This window comes from Varroa destructor, unplaced genomic scaffold (genome assembly GCF_002443255.2).
Source record: "Varroa destructor unplaced genomic scaffold, Vdes_3.0 BEIS01000003.1, whole genome shotgun sequence".
NCBI lineage: Eukaryota > Metazoa > Arthropoda > Arachnida > Mesostigmata > Varroidae > Varroa > Varroa destructor.
Genome location: NW_019211456.1, coordinates 55,366,853 through 55,387,602, shown reverse-complemented (window position 1 = coordinate 55,387,602; position 20,750 = coordinate 55,366,853). Strand labels below are relative to the sequence as shown.

The 20,750-nt window shown below is 38.8% G+C and overlaps 1 protein-coding gene and 1 long non-coding RNA gene across 5 annotated transcripts in view; one reads left to right on the top strand and one right to left on the bottom strand.

The window, feature by feature from the left end:
- LOC147757153 (uncharacterized) overlaps positions 1-20,750 on the bottom strand; it is a 28,366-nt gene that overhangs the window by 1,230 nt on the left and 6,386 nt on the right. Inside the window, exons 2-3 of one of the 2 annotated variants that reach the window (XR_015323548.1) lie at positions 12,629-14,250; positions 12,278-12,383 (exon numbers count right to left, since the gene is read on the bottom strand). This is a non-coding gene — a long non-coding RNA (uncharacterized LOC147757153). Of the gene's footprint in view, positions 1-11,274; positions 12,384-12,628; positions 14,251-20,750 lie in introns of those variants that run through there. The other variant, XR_015323547.1, reaches the window with a different exon arrangement.
- LOC111247294 (integrin alpha-8-like) overlaps positions 1-20,750 on the top strand; it is a 45,148-nt gene that overhangs the window by 21,550 nt on the left and 2,848 nt on the right. For all 3 annotated transcript variants that reach the window (XM_022798028.2, XM_086983414.1, XM_022798029.2), the window contains exons 3-15: positions 6,711-6,899; positions 7,098-7,532; positions 7,831-7,942; positions 8,696-9,035; positions 9,276-9,368; positions 13,266-13,371; positions 13,563-13,646; positions 16,204-16,334; positions 17,376-17,619; positions 18,008-18,177; positions 18,740-19,020; positions 19,247-19,350; positions 19,630-19,926. In XM_022798028.2, the coding sequence (XP_022653763.1) occupies positions 6,711-6,899; positions 7,098-7,532; positions 7,831-7,942; positions 8,696-9,035; positions 9,276-9,368; positions 13,266-13,371; positions 13,563-13,646; positions 16,204-16,334; positions 17,376-17,619; positions 18,008-18,177; positions 18,740-19,020; positions 19,247-19,350; positions 19,630-19,926 (2,586 nt within the window). The remainder of the gene's footprint in view (positions 1-6,710; positions 6,900-7,097; positions 7,533-7,830; positions 7,943-8,695; positions 9,036-9,275; positions 9,369-13,265; positions 13,372-13,562; positions 13,647-16,203; positions 16,335-17,375; positions 17,620-18,007; positions 18,178-18,739; positions 19,021-19,246; positions 19,351-19,629; positions 19,927-20,750) is intronic.

The following is a 20,750-nucleotide window of genomic DNA, read 5'->3' as shown; positions in this document are numbered from 1 at the left end:
ATATGTCTAATGTTCCCCAAAAGTAGGTTAGGAAGGAACTAGATCATGAAATTTTTAGACTACCAGGGAGTTAGACTTATTGGCCCAATAATGGCTGAGACGGTACGAGGACTTCTGTAAAAAGTAGAGTTAGTTGCAGGTTTAAATTTGGTTATTTGCGCAAAGGTTTTTCTCGGTGGAAAGCTATGACGTATGGATGGAAAAAAGGCATTACTAATAACACCGAAAAAACTATATGAAGGCAGCGAGGCTGAGCGCGCACTTCTTGGTTTCCCGTAGTAGTACCCAAGGGACTCCACAGCCGGATATCTATGAGGCGCTCCAAGCCGAAGGTCCCCCAGAGAAATACTTTGCTTAAACATTAGACATAGGAAGTGTGAAATCGCAGAAACTGATCCTCAAGTGAAATTTCATGGCCCTAAATAAAGATCCATGATTTATGATATAATTAGTTTCCCCTAAAACTAGAAAATAATTTAGAACACTTGTGTAATAATAAACGTATTTGTGAACAGGTAAACTTCTAAGACTGCATCTGATTAGTCGTGGAAGCTCTACAACTACATATCGGCATTTTTTCCTATACGAAAACATTTGCAGGGATCACGAGTGGTCTCTCAAAAATAAAACAGTAAGGACCTCTAAAAATGAACAGCTGATGTAATGAGCTAAAATAGCTAGCAATTTACTGAGCCCTAGCTGTAAAGCATAGCATAGCACTTAAATATATGACTCCTGTTTCGGTCCTGTTTGCTTGCTGGATTTAAATGGATGTAAATGGAATCAGAAATGCTGTTTTTCTCGTTCTAGTAGACGTCTGTCGTTTGACTGTGTGGCAGTGTTGTTCGGGACGTAAAGCTAAAATAGCTTATTAATAATCTGGGAGTTGAATCCGAAACGGCGTAGTCAGATCAATGTTTTAGTCACTTACTCCTCTATTGCAGCATCGGAAAGTTGTGGTATGATATCGTACATATGTTGCTTTGTTGGTAAAATTTTACCTGATCTGACATGTGTCGTTAGTCGGCAACTTTTGATGTCTTAGATATACCAGTATTTAGTACAACATCAGCAGTAAGTTATCGAGTGTGCACGTGACAATATACACTTGCTGTAATAAAGATGCCACTTATTTATAAAAACGCTGAATATGCCTTGAAAGGCGAAACATTTCAGTGAAGGCCTGCTCTTGATAGGGTAGTGATAAGCTATTCGTTGTAGCCAAAAGAGACCAAAACAACTGATTTGTTCGAAAACCGCCGTACGAAACGTATATTATACACGATGAAGGAAAATTCTGAAACTAAACAGGACGCATGGGTGAAACTACTTTACCAAATCATGTTGCTGTTTTCTGCATGTGCATTAGTCGGTCGGCATAATTTGAATATATGCACAAAAGAACTCTTATAGGCATTTAAATGAGACGTTCGTTCTCGTCCTACCCCGTTGCAATGGTGGTAATGTGAGGATGACAATTTCTGTGAACCTCATTTCAATAATGGCTAAGGACCATAATGATCGGATGCAGGAGACTAAAAGTCAGGCCTGTCAAAACCGAGGCAGGCAACTAGCACGGTTATTTAGTTAGCAGTATCTGCTTATCCGTCAACGTTACGGCTGGTGGGTGTTGATGAAGGCATCTGGTCGATCGCGTTTCAATGGCAGATGAGCTCAGAAGCAGCAAGCTATATGTACATTGCCTGAACAACTAAAACAGGACGAGAATCTTAACTACCGCCTGCCGTTCCCGATCAGTGCTAGCAACTACGTCGTCGCTATTGATCCGGTACAGTCGACTGCCTGTGGCTCTTCTGCCTTCCGTTTCGGATCAAGCCTATGTGATTCCATCTTCTTGTGCGACTCTATTTTTCTCTCTGTGTTTGCGTTATTAAAGCCCGATGAATCGCTGGCGTTGTTGGCGAGAGGAGATGGTACCCCTCGGTAACTGTTGTTGCTGCTGCTGTGACGACTGTATAGAAAAGTAGAAATCTCAGCTCAATTGACTCCGGCTGCTGCTGATGCGACCGGAGGATGTTCTACCCCAAACAATCGAAGTTTACGAAGCTCAAACCAGCTAGGGTAATCAAGTGCTAGATAAGCTGCATACTACTGCTACTAATTCTCAATCGTACTGTGACTGGGCAACCACAAAGTAACTAGACGACTACAACATAAACATTACAGTTCGTTACTGGTTTTCGCGCATACTCTGCTAGAGAACATCATCGTCAGTGGTCCAGCTCGGAAGCAGAACACAGCGCTCTTATTGCGGAATATCCGTAGGGCTTTCTATGAATTTCATTTCTGTAGTTGTATCATTATTGTTAAAGTAAAGTTACAACGTCTTTTGTCAATTAGATTTTGGTTTTTCCATGCTATAGATAAGAAAATCTCAGCTACTATACTATGCAATTCATCTGATAGCATAACTTGTTTCATGAAAAACTGAGTGTCTTTTCGCAACGATTCAGTGCCTTCTTTTACATAGCCATATCTTTCACCAGTACATAACCAATAAGACAGTATAAACATGCCGCAAGTTTAACTTTTGTCAGTTAAACAACGGGCTACTATAGAAGGGATAACTATTATTTTTAGCTTTAGCGGATATGTAGCGTAGAATCTACAATGCTATATTTAAATCAATTATTGAAAAAGCGTTAGAATAAAAACGATATCTGGAAAGGAGCAACCTTAGGCATATGCTGAGTGCAGTTTCCAAAACAAAATACTTATAAGCCCCGCCTGAGTTGACCGGGGTTATCTGGACAAGAGATTTCTTAACAATAGCCACAAGGTTGAGACTTTCGTGTCGTTTACAAACCAAACGTATGATATATATGTATATTAATTATTAAAGGTCCCTTATTATGATTTTGCCCCAAAAGTTCTCCCTGTCAATGAACAGTCTCACAATAAACAATGAGCCGCCTGAACGTTTTCAGCGCTGAAGGAATAACGCTACAGAATGCCGTAACGGAATAGTTGATTAAACAGGAGCAGCCATAACCGATTTCGCTGATTAAAATGTGCTTAATGAGTTTAGGTCGAAGTAAGGAAGTCGCTTACTCGCGAAAGGACCTTCACATTATGAGCAGCAGAGGGATTCGATAATCTAATTTTTAATCATCTGAAATGCCTTTTTCCCACCAATGGAGAATGGAGAATCATGTGATGTGTCTAAAGCATCGAAATTCTAGTCCAAAGCGTATTCGTTGTACTACGCTACAATGAGAAATGTTACCTTTTAAAGCATGATTTGAAAAAACTTTCCATTTTAAACACAACTACCCGGGGGCTCTCTATCCTTTAATGTTTCAAGTGTGCCACAAGCCAATAACGCCTTTGATGTTTGATAAAATGGAGAAATTTCGTTTCTCTAAACGGATAGTCAATAGGGAAATACAGCTATTATAGTGGTATTTAGTGCCCTGCGCATTTATCGAATTGGTTACTCGTTTGTCTCGACTACGGCCCTCTGATTGATTGACTTAAATTGCCAGGAGGTATCATTTTTAATCACGTTTAAGGATAATGCGAATCTGTGCGCCAAAGTGGAATACAGCTTAACCCGCCGAGGCGCAGGCCCTTCAACGCAAAGGAAAGCTGTGCTACCACAGAAAAGTTTGAAAATTTGCTACCAGACGTTATCGAATGGGACCGTTCTGAGCTCGACTTCCTAAAAACACCATTTTTCTCCGAAATGATAAGTCCGGTCTTGGCCAAAGAAAAAGAACAGCTTTTCTGCCTCGATCAAGCACCCAGCTTACTACAATATTTGCTACGATACGCAATAGGACTTTAGAAACTCTCAAAGGTCCTCCTTCCAGTGTTTTTTCCACCTCCAGTCGTACCGGGCCCTCACAATCGAATTCAGCCAATCCTTGAAAGCTCTTTACTAGGCTCTTCTTAACTCTTTACTCAGCGAGCCCGATGGGTTTAGATACAGCGGTTACTAAATCTGCCTCTCCAGCTTCCTTAGCTTTCACACACGACTGCTCTAACGCAAAGCATCGAGAAGGGCAATTAAGACGAGTGATTTGCAAGACGTGACCGTCAGCTGAACTGTTTTCAAAAGATGAATTTGCTAAACAGAGCGGCTAGGATCAGGTCGTTGACAAAACGAGCCATGCAAGCTTTTCGTTGACTAAATTAGACGCTATCGCTTCATCTTAGTTTGTAAAAGCGTGCTTGCAAGCCTTTCTCCGGTCGCATCCGAACCTTTCTATCGCATGGATCTTTTCCAGGCAGCAACAGTCCCCTGGCTTAAATTATGTCTAACCTTAAAATGGGTGTGTCCAAGTAGTTAAACCATGCACGAACTACATCATCAGCTGAACTGCAACTGTCTTTATGCTTCCGTACAAAGCTGACATGACTTAAATAGTGATTTTGAAGTTGAAGCGTCAAACTTACCTGGTTTTGAGTTATTGTAAGCCCTAGCGAAGGCCAGCGAAGCGATAAGTAGTTTCGGTGGCGAGACGGGATTACTACCAAAAGCCGTTCGAAGGGTAGCGCGTGTGTGACAGCCCCATGGATACCGCAGGACAGCGTTATGATACATTGGAAACGTTATATGTCATTGCTACACACGTTTTTAGTTAAAACCATACGGCGCTCAAGGCAGAGACATTGTCGAACTCGCTAGAGATCTAGAAGAAAACAACTTAAGGCTTTTGTGGAGCTTCGGTGGCTTCGATAGAATCAAGAATATTAGTGGAACCGCTAGGGGAAAATATCGACTTAGTGATGATGACATAGTCCAATAATTATTCTGATGATATAGAAGGCTTTGGCAGCTATCGTAATAGAGTAAATTAACATAGTTACTGTTTTAATTTATTCAGAATTACTAAAACAATAGCTCTTCATTAATTAAAATAGCAGAATTATTATAAAAATATCATTAATCTGTGCAGATGTATCGTCTACTAGCACCTTTCCGCTACCACCCAGCTGTGTTTTGCGGTGCATTTGCTCTTTTTTCTCTCCTTCAGCCATTTGTTCTTCTTTACTTTGAGCAGAGGCAATTATCGTCACGGTGACTGTACTCCTGCACTAACGGCAGCAGCTGCTGTTCGATCACGCCAGTACTCAGGGTTCTGCTCTCGTTGGCATGACTCGGTTCGAATAGAAAAAACACCATGGTAATGTTGTCAAAGCGCTCACGCGAAAGCAGAGGTGCGGCACCCACGTGGTTGGCACGCAGCTCGAAGTAGAAAGCGGTTCTTGTCCTACCGAACGACTCTGGCTGCTGCCAGCAGATAGGCCATCTATGTGCGGGTCGACTCGCAAAAGACCCGCATGGGTCCTTTTATGCTGGGTAGGTTATTTCTCTTTGTCATCGTCCAGGCTATAGACTGAATCATCATGGTAGGTCAGGCTACAACCGAGAGGAGCGGTACGAGTATGAGGAGAAGCCGGACACTGATGCTTTTATCAACAGCTTTAAAGTCCAATCACGAGATCGAATTATTCCGTATATATATATATTTATAACAAGTAGTCACACGGGAGATGGATTCTTTGAAAAAAAAACAGTTTCACGTTTCATGCGTGTCGAGCAGCGCCGTCACCACAAATTGATAGGAAGGCAATTCCCTTGTTTTCGGTTGATATATATTCATGGCAATCACTGATAGATGATACAGATGCACACTTGGTGCATATACGTATTAGTTCATGGAACAATGGAAGTAAAATACACCTAATATTGCCTCAATAAGTATGTATGGCCTGCATGCTATGGTCAACTGCTTGATTCAAGTTCTCTCATTAATTGTGGTTCAAAGAAATATGTATCGCTTAATCGAACTAAACCGTCCCGTACGTAACTTTCGTTCTACAACCAAAGATTTTTTTTGTATGAACCACTGCGTGGCCAGTATTATTCAGAGATCTAAAACTGGTGTATCTTAAATTTTCTGCATTACGGAGATTCGCTGCTGATTCTAGAGCGTCACTGTCTTTGATTAAACTTTTATATAGGAAGCCAGCGTTCTTTTGATAGTCGATCTGGTATTCAACTGGTTGGCACAGCAAGTCAAGCACTATAATTTTCTGCTATATGATTAAACTGTAGACTAAACAGATGCTCTCTATAGGCTAAACTTGTGATATCGAACGATGATTTAGAGAGAGATAAATGATTTACTGTCGAATCAATCGACTCCTTTGTACGGTAGCTACTTATGACGGCGACTCGGGTTTTCTTTATTGTTTTGATTTTAGCAAGGTAAGTGCTAATATTAGGTTTGAGAGACTTAAAGATGTGATAACCATGCCTGTAAAATTTATAAAAATGTAAAAATAAATGAGTGCAGGTATTTCAGTTTTCATCTGCCTAATCTCTTAGCCTACAAAATTGGTTCGTTGGTAAATTTGGCAAAATTGGTAAGTTTGGTTCGTTGAAATCAAACAGCCTACACCTGCAGCTTATCGAACTATTCGCAAGTGACACATAACCAGAAATGATGCGTATTTTTGCTGGGTGAACATAATAGTGATTGGTCATCAACCCGCACGTAGAATTTGTTATTAGAGTGAGCAAGGGCACTTTTTGCTACATATCTTAATATATTTTAGTAAATACGGTTCGTAGTAGTACATTCAATATCGGAGCGTCTTAGGCTGTCTTCTTATGGTGAGTGAGATTTGTATTTCGGTGAATCTTGTTGTGTGAAATATCTCTAATGCAATTCTTACAGGCATGCGCAATCTTGTACCAGCATTATTACTCCGGCGATCCATCTGTATATCGATTACCAATCGGAAATTGTTTTCTGGCCAATGGTAATTTCAATCACGTGGTACGTCTGTCACCTTGCGAAGGGAAAACTCCACACCACACCCGACTGGGAGCGTGTCAGGCAGGATTTTCCGCTGCCGTTGACAAGGTATGCCGCATTTTATTTACTGTGTTAAACAGCTTAAGTTTAATCATTTAACTTTTGTTTTTTCCTCACTTTTTGGTTGGAGCTGGAGTGGAAACTAATGATATTAGAGTGATTTAGATAAGGTTTTAGTTCATATAAAACTATTATCTTAATCATTCGCTAATTATAGTAACACGTCTGCTTTGTGGTCGTTTTTAGAAATCTGGCCAAGTCGTTCTCGGCGCCGTGGGTGCTTACCAGTGGCAGGGCGCCGGTTATGCTTTTGATATTGCGAAGCCTAAAGATCCTGTGCACACCCCAAAGAAAGGAATACGGTTCGATGACCAGTTCATGGGTTATGCCACAGCAATAGGCGAGTTCACTGGTGATAGTAGGCCAGCGTTCCTACTAGGAATTCCTAAAGGGGCCGACTATAATGGCAGTGTCGAAATGTACCAGAGGCGCGGGAATCGTTTGGCGAAGTTAGAACCAACTTTTATTGGCGGACAGCTGGGTTCATACTTCGGATCAGCGCTTGCTGTCAGCGACCTTAACGGTGATAACCTGGACGACATCATCGTGGGGGCTCCTCTCTTTAGCAGTTTCGAGGTCCGCAATGAGCATGAACAAGGACGTGTGCATATCTATTATCAAGTAAGTGGTCTTGTTGGCAACGGTGCGCCAATAACTCTTAAGCAGAAAAAAAACGCTTATTCTAGACCAAATATATGTATTATTGTATAGCGTATTAATTACTATAAGTTCAAATGCATTTTGTGCTGCCAAAGCATTTTGCAAAAAAACTTATTTATTTTTTAGCTAGTAGTTTTAGATTAGCGAAGTGTGCGTTTTTATAAAATTTAGAAAAAGGCATTACAAACGTCTTTATTAGATATTCCTGTTTTTACCACCAATTGAGTGAACTGAGCATTAGTTGATCTTGACTTTATAGGAAGCTCCCTTGGAATTCCACGAAGGAGAACCTTTGAAAGGCAAGGTCCCTAACGGTCGTTTTGGCTTCGCGGTGGCTGCTCTTGGAGATATTAATAAGGATGGATTTAAAGGTTTGAAATATAGGACCTGCAACGGAACTCAGACCTCAATAAAAAAAAATAGTAGTTCAATGTTGATTTTGTATGTTCAATACATCATGTAGCAGAAAAACAAGAAAAACGCGCCATAAGGTCCTAAAGACCACTGGGACATATAGTAAGTGAGTTATAATAAGTGAAATACTCTGACCTTAAAAAAATGTTGGAAAATATTTTCGAAGTGATACTTTGTGCTAGCGCTAAACTCAAGCCGCGCGCACGACGCTCTTTGTGGTTAATGAAATAGAGTAACGCGTATAACAGCGTAATGCAATACAAAAAAATCGTTAAATACATAATAGCTGGCATGTTATTATGCATACTGCCAAAAAGCGTTCTTAACTTGTGGGCTGACGAAAGCATTCGATATTTTACTTTGGCAATCACAGTATGTTGATATAAGGAAAGCATAATTTGGAAATTGCGTATATTGATTCGAAGTAGCAGTGCGAAAAGCATGACCGCATCACATATTATTCTTATTTTTATATTACATTGTATACGTACTAGCCAGTATTGCAGCTTGTCACAGAAACTTTGGGTTACGTATATGCGATCAAATGATATCACATAATGATAATACATGTATCAAAGCCACGTAATTTTAGTCCATAGACAGTTACTTATAGTGCGTGGCTCATTATTTCTGACGACTGCCTTTAAATTAATATATTTTCAGTGGTAAAGTCGCTGTAGGTTAAAAAGTTTAATTTTGCTTCGAAATAGATATCGCGGTTGGAGCCCCGTACGGAGACCATGGCGGTTTAGTGTATATTTATCACGGGGGTAAGAGTGGCATTTCTGCTAAAGCTTCTCAGATATTTGGCCCCGCGGATTTTAGTCGTAGCGGCCAGATTAGCACGTTCGGATTCTCTTTGAGTGGCGGCTTAGACCTCGACAAGAACGGCTATCCTGATCTACTCGTCGGCGCTTATGGAAGTAACAAGGCGTTGTATTTTCGCAGTCGACCAATAATTCACATTAAACCACAGTTCAAAATTGATGCCAATGCAATTCGTTTAGAAGACGAAGGATGCCTTTTACCTGATGGAACTACGCTACCTTGGTGAGGGAGCATTCGTTTAAGTGCTACCAGGTTGAAAATTGGTATTGCTTACATGAAAGATGAATATAAGTCTCGCGGGCTTAGGACGATATAAGAGTAAATCGAGTTTTTTTGTCATCATATCTTTGTTCATTATATTTTTGTTTTAATTTTCTTCTATATGTAATTCAAAACAGCATCGATAGATAAAACAAATACACAATAATTCAATGGTTTCGTTATAACGTTTGACGATTTCAGCTTAAATCTCGAGCTTTGTTTTCGATTCGATGCGCCCTCCAATGTGGATTCCATCAATATAGGATACCAATTTAGTCTGGACACGGAAGCCAGGTATTATGCAGCTCATTACTGTTGTTGCTTTTGATAGTATTAAAGCCTAAATCAACAAAATGATAAAGCAAAGGGAACGTCTAATCAGTACAGGTCATAGCGTAAATACGAATATCTTAAATCTGTCTTATTTTATATCTTGAACAAGCAGATATGAGGTGTTTATACATTAACAATCTTTATCGATAAAAGTTATAGTATATATAAGATTTGATCCGCACTATAAATCGTATCCTTAGAATGAGCTATACATATTTTAATAATGCCATATTTATCTGTTAAAAGCTTAATAAATGACAGTAAGCCTTTTATCCTACATACATGTTCCATGAACTTCGCCCTGTTCTGCAATTGAGGAACTTGTTTGAGATGTTACACCACGTCTAAACGTAAACCAGTATACATCGATATTTATCCTGCTACAATTACTCTGCCCTTCGAACCCTCTAATTGCTTGCAGTTGGCTCATCAGCCTGTTCTAATATGAACGAATTTGATTTGCATTACACCCGGGATAACGTAAAGTGTAGTTTGTTTGTGGACCTTCACCTTTACGGTTGTGATTCCCTTAAGATATAGCACTACACCATTGCAGCTATTTCATTCCAGTAATTAGGTCAATCTACTAGTGGCACTTACCCCGGTATAGTAACCCTCTTCCTAGCGTATCCAAGCGTGAACACGAGGTTTATTTTGAACTAGGAACCAGTCGTCTAATCGAAGGCTTCTCGGCCGTGTCAGACGTAAAACTCAAAACATTTAGTCATTTTGTTCTACGGAATACTCGAATAGTCCTGCTGCCACATTGCAGTCATCCCATTGGCTAGTTCTAATATTTAAATCGTGGCATACCCAACCTAGCATAATCTCAATTCTGGACATATCTAAACATCCGGTTGCAGTTCTTCTGAAACCCACTTGTATTAGTTCCGTTATTTGTTGCAACTCTCTAGTAAGAGTGATTATATTTCTCTGATCTGGTTAGTTTTTCACTCAGGGTCCTTTAAACCTTTGTTGTTTGATGCAGTCGTTCTGTTACTCTGTTTCGGTGATGATTGCTTATATTGTCGGAATGATTCCGTTTTCCTATTAAAATATCCTAATAATAGCAGTCGATCTGTTGATGTATTGCATGCATCCTGCTGTTTGAAAAAATAGCTGAACTCGATTTGAAAATGGCCAAAGTGAAACCACACGTGAAATTAATCCTCAGCCGTGAGCGCGGCGCCAGTCTAAGGCCCCAAACCACCTATACGTTTCCATTTGTTCCCGCTCTCCAATTGGAACAGTCTTGTAACATCAGTACCCTGTTGTGTTTATCCTATTTCCCGAATTAAATGAATTCTCCCAATTTAAGAATATGAGTCATATATACCGAGATAGTTAAATTTTTATTAACAATCTCGCAAATTAATTAAATTACTGTTACGCTCTCCTGTAAAAAAAAATGCTCTCTAGAAAAGTGCAGGTATGTACTAAATAATGAACTAAAATCATGAAACATTTTGGCGAAATCACCTTTTTGCAACTAAATCATAAAAATGTGGAAAACAAATATATTCTCTTAAATTAAGCACTATTTGTAGGGCTTAATAAAAATAAATGAAGTTCTAGTATAACGCCTTTGTAAAACCTCAATGGTTATGGAAAAGAATCATCAAAAATCGTCGGTTTGCCCAAATTAACATTACACTTTGTAGGACGGGGAAACGAACTTTTTCTCGAAGAACTATCCCTTCATAGACCGCACACTCTGTGCAGATCTTCACAGCATGAAACTGTATGAACCCAGAGGGGATCAAGCTAATTGGACCACTTCAGTGGGGCGTTTTTGGTGTGTCCAAGACATTCAGTAAGATAGAGTACAAGCTTGACGGACCCCGGAGCTTCGCTTTGCACACGCGTCACGTTTATTAATTTAACTAATTCCATTTGTTGATGTTACACCCAGCTTAATATAAATTATAATTTAACACCAACATTTTGTTAACACACCGCGTCAATTTTTTATTCCTAAATAGTATTTTCGGCCTAAAAACTGATTAGGTATATAAACATGTACTGCATTATTTCACTTCAGCTTACAAAGGGCTTTCGATTAGTATTTAAGACGAGCCCCTCTACATAGACTTCTTCGTAAAAAAAAAACTTTGAGTGTCGCATAAGTAAAACAACTATCATAATCAATTTCTGGCACTTTTTATGGTAAAATATCATTTTTAGATATGTAATGATGCGCTGCATTTTTACTCGACTTGTCGATATTTATCGACTAATATGAAGAATCGATGCCAACAAAGTAGTAACTAGAAAAAATGTTTTCGATATTTCACAACATTTCGAACATTTCACTATAGAATTCGCCATATCAACCTTTTTAAGTTTCCAATAGAAACTTGCTCCTTTGAACAGATTTTCAACCTCTTATCTCGTTGAGAAGGCAGGTGTTACATTGGAAGCCTTAAGAGAATATCAATTTTAGCTACAGGGATATGCATAGCATTCTTACTCAACTCGTTGAGGCATATCAACTGATAGTAAATAATATTTCCTTTACATAGTTTTCTATGTAAATATTTGACTGTCATGTTGCTATTTTCTTTTGAATTTTATAAAAATCTACTTAATAGGAAGTTTTTTTTCAATTGTATGTATAAGGGATTCCTAAAACACCTAAAAAGGAACTATGTAGTCAAACAGACATCATTACGCACGAAATATTTGAATGGCGCTTCACCTTGCCAACGATAAACAATAGTTCGCTGGCAAAAATACAGTTATCCGGCTGCAGTTTATCTGAGATTACAGTACTAACTCTATCTCGTTGCAGCTATGCCATTAAAGTGAGTCTACTTTTCTGATTTAGTTAATAATTAGACATTTACTCTGTTGCAGTTGTTATACTTTACATAGTTTCGTAGGGCAGAAAATGCTGGCGGCCGCCTCGACGTTTATGAACGCTGGTGTGACGTTTCTTCGGGGCGCCAAATATGAGAAGCAGCACGTTGAAATTAACTTCAAAAGGAGAAGTACTTGGTTAATGCTCATGCGAACCTTTCCAAGAAATGCGTTGAGCAGACCAGAAGAAGTGTGCTATATATGTTCATTATAAGGGACAGTTTCATGTCGAACAAACCCGCTTTTTAAAAGTTTTGGTAGTAGAGAGAATTCCTGCTACCTGCAAAATTCGTGCCATACCTCTTTTGTTACCAAGTAGATTTTATTTTACCAGTATAGAGGTAAAGGACTAATTATATTACCAGTAACAGAAGTGACGTCCAGTACTGGTGACTTCTCTCCTAATAGCTTCTTCTACAATCTAACACACATTGGATTCATGCGACGCTCACACGACACGATGTTTGCAAAAATATATGCACATTTGATGATATATCAGCACGGACGATGCTGAAGACAGCTTTGGTCTTCTTAAACGATAATATGGCGTTCTTTTTAGAGCGTGGGAAATAAGAGAGAAGGTTACCCTCGGTTTACGACCAACGAAATTAACCTATAAAGAAAAAACTTTCGTCTCTAGAGGCACAATAATTGCCCAGTCGGCCCTATTTTCGCACAACCTAATCAGTGCGAAACTCTACAGACCTACAAAAAGTTGCTTACCTTGCCTTCTTTAAGTGAGTGTTTCGAATTGGATAAACCTGCAGATCTCTTGTTTTAGTTGGTGTTCGTTGGTAGCAGACAGAGCTGAGTGGTTTTCACCCACTCACTCTATGCTTATGTCTGTAGACGTGTTGATTCTCATTATATATGAACTGTACGGATCTTTGGCAACAAAGTAAAGATTAGTTTGTGCTGTGCAATATCAGACAATTTCGGTTGCCTCGCATTTTTCCTTATTTAGTTATGGCAAAAAGTATTATCGTATTCTTGTTGCAGGACGTCGCGCTTAAGCTTCGAAAATACGCAAGAGCGTTTGCTGAATTCAACTGTCACCGTACGCAGGGGAAACTATGAATGTATCCAGAAAAAGGCCTTCATTAAAGTAAGATGTATTCATTGACTTTTTATTTACAGCTAATTGCTATGAAGTTTGAGTGCGAATTTGCCTAAAAAGGTGTGTAAGTAATTTCGAAGTTCTTTATCGTTCTTAATTTACTTTCTTCTCATATTTCTCAATTAACTATAAAAAGTTTCGATACGCCATTTTACCATTTTAATACCTTAACTTTACAGCGTAATCCAGCTGACAAACTGTCACCAATTAGAGTGAACGTAGCCTACGCATTAGTGCAGCCATCATCTCCCGACAGCTATCCGGTAAGCAGAAGTACATAAGGTGGACAGTGTTCTTCACTGACATGTCAGTGGACAAATTGAATATGGAATAAGGATAGTGCGCCTTGTTTAGCTAAATAACTCATTTATAGTTGTTTTGTCTATACATCATTCTATATGTAAACATAAAACGTGGTCCATAAACAGTTTTTTGCCGATTTATAATGATAGTAAGAGTAGAGTTTCGAAATCTGATTTCGACATGTTATTGAGGTTTGAATAACTCCCCTATTATGTCGGCAGAACTTTATAAAAAACAGTAAGTTGTAGGAGCAGTATTTAAGCAGCATGCTGAATGTTAAAGCGCACACGAGTGTGACACCGGTAGTTTTGCCACCGTAGTCCTTTTGGTATGCGTTATTGCATAATAGGAAGTGTTTACATTTGTGTACTAATTTTATCAGCTGTTAACAGTAACCTCACCCGTATTCGACGAACTAAGATTCATGAGGCTGTGGTGGACAACACTCGCATTAGACCAGAAAAAGACACCATAAGCTTTTGTGGTTGTGATGCGGTTGTGAATTCAATTCAGGCTGATATTCCGTCCGTTCAGTTGCATCCACCCACCGACTAATATAACCATCTGTAATTATCATAAAAGATTAGTTTTTCATTATATGTCGCAATTCAATGCAGTAATCGCTCAATGCTCTGATTTGGGAGAGAGCAAAGAAAGGCCATCGTTGCTTCTCTATATTCTAATATCTCCACAACTTTTCGTTATTGTCGATCCTCGCATGTTCCTTTCTGATCCTCGTTCAAACGATACAGCGCCCATTTCTCCCATCTTTTTACGTTATTCATTTGATCGAAGTGAACAAAGGTATGTTATTTTTACAAGCACCAAAGCAGAGACCTGTGCATTCTGAGATCTTGGGTTCGCTTTCAACACTTCGTCATTCGCTTTCGCCGGGAATGTTCAACAAAACTCACTTTCGAGTTCAAAATTTCTTTCTCTGGATTTTAAGAACCAACGATTTCTTATACTACTTTTAGTAATAAATCGCTCACAGAATACAAGGTTTGTACAGCGGGTTGTCTTACCGTTGCAGTCCCAAGATGGAACTCGTATCCATAATCCTAGACCTATTAAATCTCATAATTTTTAAGAGCTCGGACACCCGCCCGCAAAGAGCCCGAGTGGTGACATTCGAAAGAATAATTTCAAATTCTAACAAAAAAGTTGCAAAAACATCCAGAATTCAAAAAAATAAATAAATAAATAAAACAGCGTTATTTTTTTACATGTGCTTAGCGTTTACTATACTGAACGATTTTATATTAGGTTGTTACAAGCGAATACGTCGGACTTTGAAATTAAATAGCTTTTGAACTACGCGTGGTTAGGGGGCAAGAATTGGCTGGGTTTGACCCTAATCTTTTAGAAACTTCTAGGTGGAAGCTCGCTAAGTTTACTAAAGGAGAAATAGCTTCAAGAAGAACCTAGTCTAGAAAATCAACGTTTTTGTTCTTTGTAGACCGCAGCACTGCGGAAATTCGTCGAAGATAGATGAAGACATTAGGAAAAAAGGCTTTAAGTTAAAGCCATGTACGTAAACGATGCAAACCTTTCGTGAACTTAGATTGAAGTGGTGAAGACCGACGACGTGATCGGATGTCTGCATTGGAAGGACAAAAACGGATCACCACAATTGAAATGGCGTTTCACGTAAGCAGTGCTCGGAGTCTGAAAGCCCTGTCGGCCAAGACACGCATTTTACATGCAACGTGTTATAAAATTATAACCTAAATATTGTAATTACGAATATTTGAATAACAAATGGATTTTAGTAAATTGAGTTCAGGCTGTCTAGAAATGCGTATGGTTTCACATGTGATGGGCGAAATCTTAATTAACAAAAAAAAACATCTAGGGCATGCGTAGACAAGGCACTGTTCAATTTTTACTTCCAGTCTAAGAGGGACTAAGCAAAAGAACGACTTTATTTTGGAGAGAAATTGAATGGAGTAGCAGTGTCAAATAGGTTCGGGCGTAACATGGGGGTAGCCGTTGTAATGGGCATTAAGGGCATCTGCTACAATAAGGTACTCACAGGAAATTGAAACAATCAATGCAGCCCGCTATCTAGAATTTCTCCGATGACATATAAACTGTGTGTATGGCAGTCGAAAGCACGCAGTCTGATTATTTAATGGTAATATGATTTAATGATTTTCTGAATTGAGCAAAGGCATGTCCGGCATTGACTTTAACTCATTTATTCTCCCGATCTAGATGCGCGTCGTTACGGCGCTTTCCATGTCCTAAAAAGGGCAACTAATAAGCAAACATATCCCACTATTGATTCACTTCGTAAAGCCATAACTACGGAAATTACATATAAGGACGCGAATGGTACGTATATGGCTGTGTAGAAGCTTGGTCGAATGTGTAAGAAATAAGGGAGAATACCTCTAACACATATTAAGAATTCATTATTCTAGTCCTACTCGGTCAAAAGTTTTTCAGTTCTTATTACTATTATATATATATGTACCTGCTAAAGAATATTGTCTTATTTATTATTGTATCTAGTTTCAGGATTACACAGCGGAGCTGACCCCCGTTCTGTCTACAACTCAGCCATTGGAAGCGACCGTCATTATAAAAAAGAACTGTGGCGCGGACGATGTTTGCATACCTGACCTTCGACTCTCCATGGCTCCGTATGTTTATTGGTCATATTGATTGTAACCGAAATCTTGCCTTGGAAATACAAGTATTTACGCTTTAAACTTCACGAATATAAACCTTTTACAAAATATACTCTTGACTAAAACGTTAGATATAAAAGTAAAGTTAAAAAATACACGAAGTATACGAACCAAATTTAGAAAACAATGTTATTCTTCATGAATATCGGTTTTATGATTAAAAATTGCAATGAAGTAAGTTTGTTCGTAATGTTTGGTGGAGACATCTCTGAGAAACTGTTGTATTCGTACAAACGGTTGCAGCTTTTATTCGCTTCGAAAGTATTTTCTATTTCTTACCCCTAATCTTCTCGAAGTCCTTGTGCTTTAGATTCACGTAAGATTTTTAAATAGTGAAAGGAGATAACGTAACTGATGCGTTAACACTTCTTAAGTTTTAGGGGTCTTGCTCGAATACAATAAAGTTTGGTGGACTTACATTTGAAAGGACAGAACGCCAGAGTCTTAGAGCAGATGAGATAAAAAAAAAAGCGACAGCTTGGCTAGAATAGTTACGAGTTTGCGCACAAACGTCCCAGAACCCTAAACAAGCAAATTCCTGCAAACTTTCCAAGATTCTTTAAACTCTTTAATTGAAATTCTTATAGTGGATTTTCCGCATTAGAATATAAAAGTTCTTCTCGGGATTACTGGAACCAGCATTATCACTGGCAACCTTCAAAATAGACGATACGCAGTGTGTCTATTTTACAGAATATATACTCACTTTAGACAATAAAATCTGATTATTACCCACAAATCGTGCTAACTTACGCCTCAAAAGTTCCATTCCCATGTATCTTACAAACGTCTATTATGGGCAGCATGTCAATTAAGACATATTATTTGTATATATCGCTTGCAGTATTGAAACTAAAATATTAAAAAATAACCATCGTCTACAGGTTGTCTGGAATTGCAACATTGGTCCGATAATTATTCTACTTGCACATTAGCTTTAACGTTAGCTTCTAGAACAGGTACACACTAATCGCTACTCTGTTCTGAATATAGGAATATCACGGAGTTCGAAGTTGGGAGTACGCGCCAGTTTGCAGTCGAAATTTCGGCTTCAAACGCTGGTGAGGACGCTTACAATACCAAAATGTTGTTTACGTTCCACAATGACTTGGACTTTGTCAAAGTTGACAAGGATAATCGCCAAGATCCAGTTACGTGTTCAGGAGCTAAACGCGTATCGGCATTCTATCAGCATGTCCTATGTGACCTTGACAACCCGCTAAAGGCTGGCGATAGCGTGAGTACACCAAACATATAGGTCGCATCATTTTTGTATACGTTAAAGAAAGTTGTGTGAAACTCTTTTGTCAATATTCATTCATTGTTGGTGTAAGCTAAATACCGAAAAATATATACAGCCTAGTGCCGAAAGCACCATCTCGCTTCAAAAATAGTCACTTAAGATGGGAAATGTAGAGTATAAAAAAAAAATTCTATTAAGGATAGCCCCTATGAGTTGTTAAACGAAATGATTCTGTTTGTGTGAGACACATTTTTTAGAATTGTCATCAAAGTATAAATATATATATTTTCTGGGAAGTGTAAAAATTAGTCTCATATATACGTATATATTTCGTATCTGGCTGTACAAGCACGTTTTTGTCTTGATTTTATGTTGAGTGCAGCTTAACTTCCGGATGATTTTTGCTGCAAATAAACATGTGCCCTCGGTAACATCGTTCGAGTTTTCGGCGGCTCTCAACTCGACAAACGATGAACAGGGGAATACGAAAGCTGACAACGTCATCACATTTACTTTGCCAGTTAAGGTCAAGATTAATGTCGTCATCTCCGGGTGAGTCACATTAAAGTAACAACTGAACAAGCATTGATACCTCCTTCTTTCATCCTCACAATTTGTGGCTTGTTTCTATTCATAAGAAAAACTCCTTCTTTTTAATAGATATACTGCCGACCCAGCCGAGCGTTAGATCGGACAAGCGAGGTAGGATCAAAAATAGGTTGTTTAGTCATACACATATATAGGAGTAGGATCCGAGAAAATCTTTTTGAAAAATACTAGTAGTGTATGTAGATCTTCTAATTTCGCATTCTATATTATAAAAAGAGGTTGTATATTGATTCCCGTCAAAATGCAAATATATAAAAACTTTGCAATGTCAGTTCGCGGAAATCAATAGTTTTTTTACTCATTTATTTTAAATAGGGCAAAGAAAGCAAATTGGCTATCTCACTTTGTGAAAATGCCGTATCTCTTCGTTCAAGTCTATTACAAATGATCTATTAGCTGCCTAAACTTAAGATACCCTTAAAGACAAGACCAAGTCTGTTACAATTGCAGAACCATTCGCTTACTTTATTTACATGATTTGCTGACCTGTTTTTGATACATTCAGTAAATCTGATCCCGTGGAGGCATTCTATAACGCATCGTCTGTGGATACCTCACGAAAAGTGCTAACAGACCTTGAAGTGGGCCCCGAAATTCAACATGTCTACCAGATCACAAACAGAGGCCATGACCTTGATTTAGCCGATATCTATTTAGTTTGGCCAACGCACAATCCGGATAATGAGCCTCTATTGTATCTTCTCGAACGGCCTCAGTTTAAAGCATCTAGACCGGCTTTAATTTCTTGCGAATCCACAGATCATATTAACTTCAACGCCAATAAAGGTGGGTAGTATAATCTTGAGTCAATGATGTGCCTGACAAATATGTTAGTTGCCACGTAAAAAATATAATAGTACGAGCTACTGTAAATATAGGAATATAGCTGTTACTTTATTTATTGTGAACTGATTCAATAACAATGGGTTTGGTTCGTATGACGTGCTAATTACTGTATTTGGTTTTTGTTGAACATTATTTTTTGGCGCATTTTTAAAATATTCCGTTTTAGTTCTCGTTACCGAAAGTCAACGGCGAACTCCTCGAGATATTAGCCGTTTTCTTGATGACATCAGCTGTGGTCAACCCTCGAAGTGTGGACAATTTCGCTGTCAAGTATGTACTCTCCACGATGTCTGGCCACCCATATCCCTACTAAACCGTGTCAAGGTTAACTGAAGAGGTCGTTGATAAAGCGACACATCTTGCTGTATCCCTGAAGTGAATTTCTGATAAGAGAATAAATTGGTACTCAATTAAACTGAAAGCTTTTCTTTGTTTATAATTTCAATGGCGTAAATATAACAGACGGAAGGAAGTGTAGCGTCAGTTCTCTCTAACTTTTTGTTAATAAAATTATTAATGAGTTGTCCATGTTTTCATTCTGGCATGAAGGTACGAAATTTTACCTCGTCGGACGTTGTCATCGTAACCGTGAATTCGCGGCTTTGGCTACAGACAGTAGCCAAAATGCGAGTGGACCAAGTGAGCATTGCCTCAAAGATTGTGGTGAAACCGATCAAGCTACGCTTCGACGTGCAATCGGAACTGCCGCATGAACTATTCTACGTGCAAACGACCGCTGTAGCAGAGGATTTATTGGTGGCTCCAGGCATTCCCTGGTGGATCATTGTCCTTGCGATAATCATCGGCATCCTGCTACTTGCACTGCTTGTTTGGTGCTTATATAAGGTATGCGCTTCGGAGGATTTTTCCCAAACGACGAAATGCACCATAACGTATGTGATTAATCAACACAAATCATAGGTACATAACCGTGCTGCACCGGCTCATCTCGGAGTAGGCAGTCGTCTTATACACAGGGCTTTATTTTATATGAATATCAAAAACTCGACTTTTATCTAACCTAAGTTGAACCTGAGCGTCACAGACATTTTTAAACTAAAATAGCAAAATGCAAATGATGAACTCCTCATAAAAGTTGTTTGTTCTTATTAATAACAAAAACCGAATTACGACATGCCGTCGAGACCTCTGCTTTGGATCATTTTCTGGCTTTACCATTATTTACATCCTCTTTGTTTAAAGCTTTTGCGGTAGGATCCTTTATGAAACTCATGAAATTATTCAATATGGAAGTAATTCCCTAGTGTATTCGTCATCTTTTAAACTGAAGCGAATTTTTATTTGGAGTAAGCGGTTCAAAATTCGGTAGCTTAAATCACCCAGGAATTTTAACAAAAATCATTTCTATCACGATCAACCATACTGTTAGCATCTTTACAACTGACTGTGCGAAAGGTTTGAAGTCTGTGAGACGCGCACACGGACCGTAAAATCGAACTCTGCAAAATATAAAAAGCTTTTGATTATGCTACGTAATCGTACCACTTTGTGGCCAACGGTCCGCTAAAAAAATTCCGCGGAATTTAGCTCTAGAGGCAGACACCAGAAAATAGTGGGAAATTATCTTACGCTAACGCTGTAACCGATATTATCTACTATTTGACATACACTTTACCCTTGCCAACACTTGCCCACATAAGATAAAATGG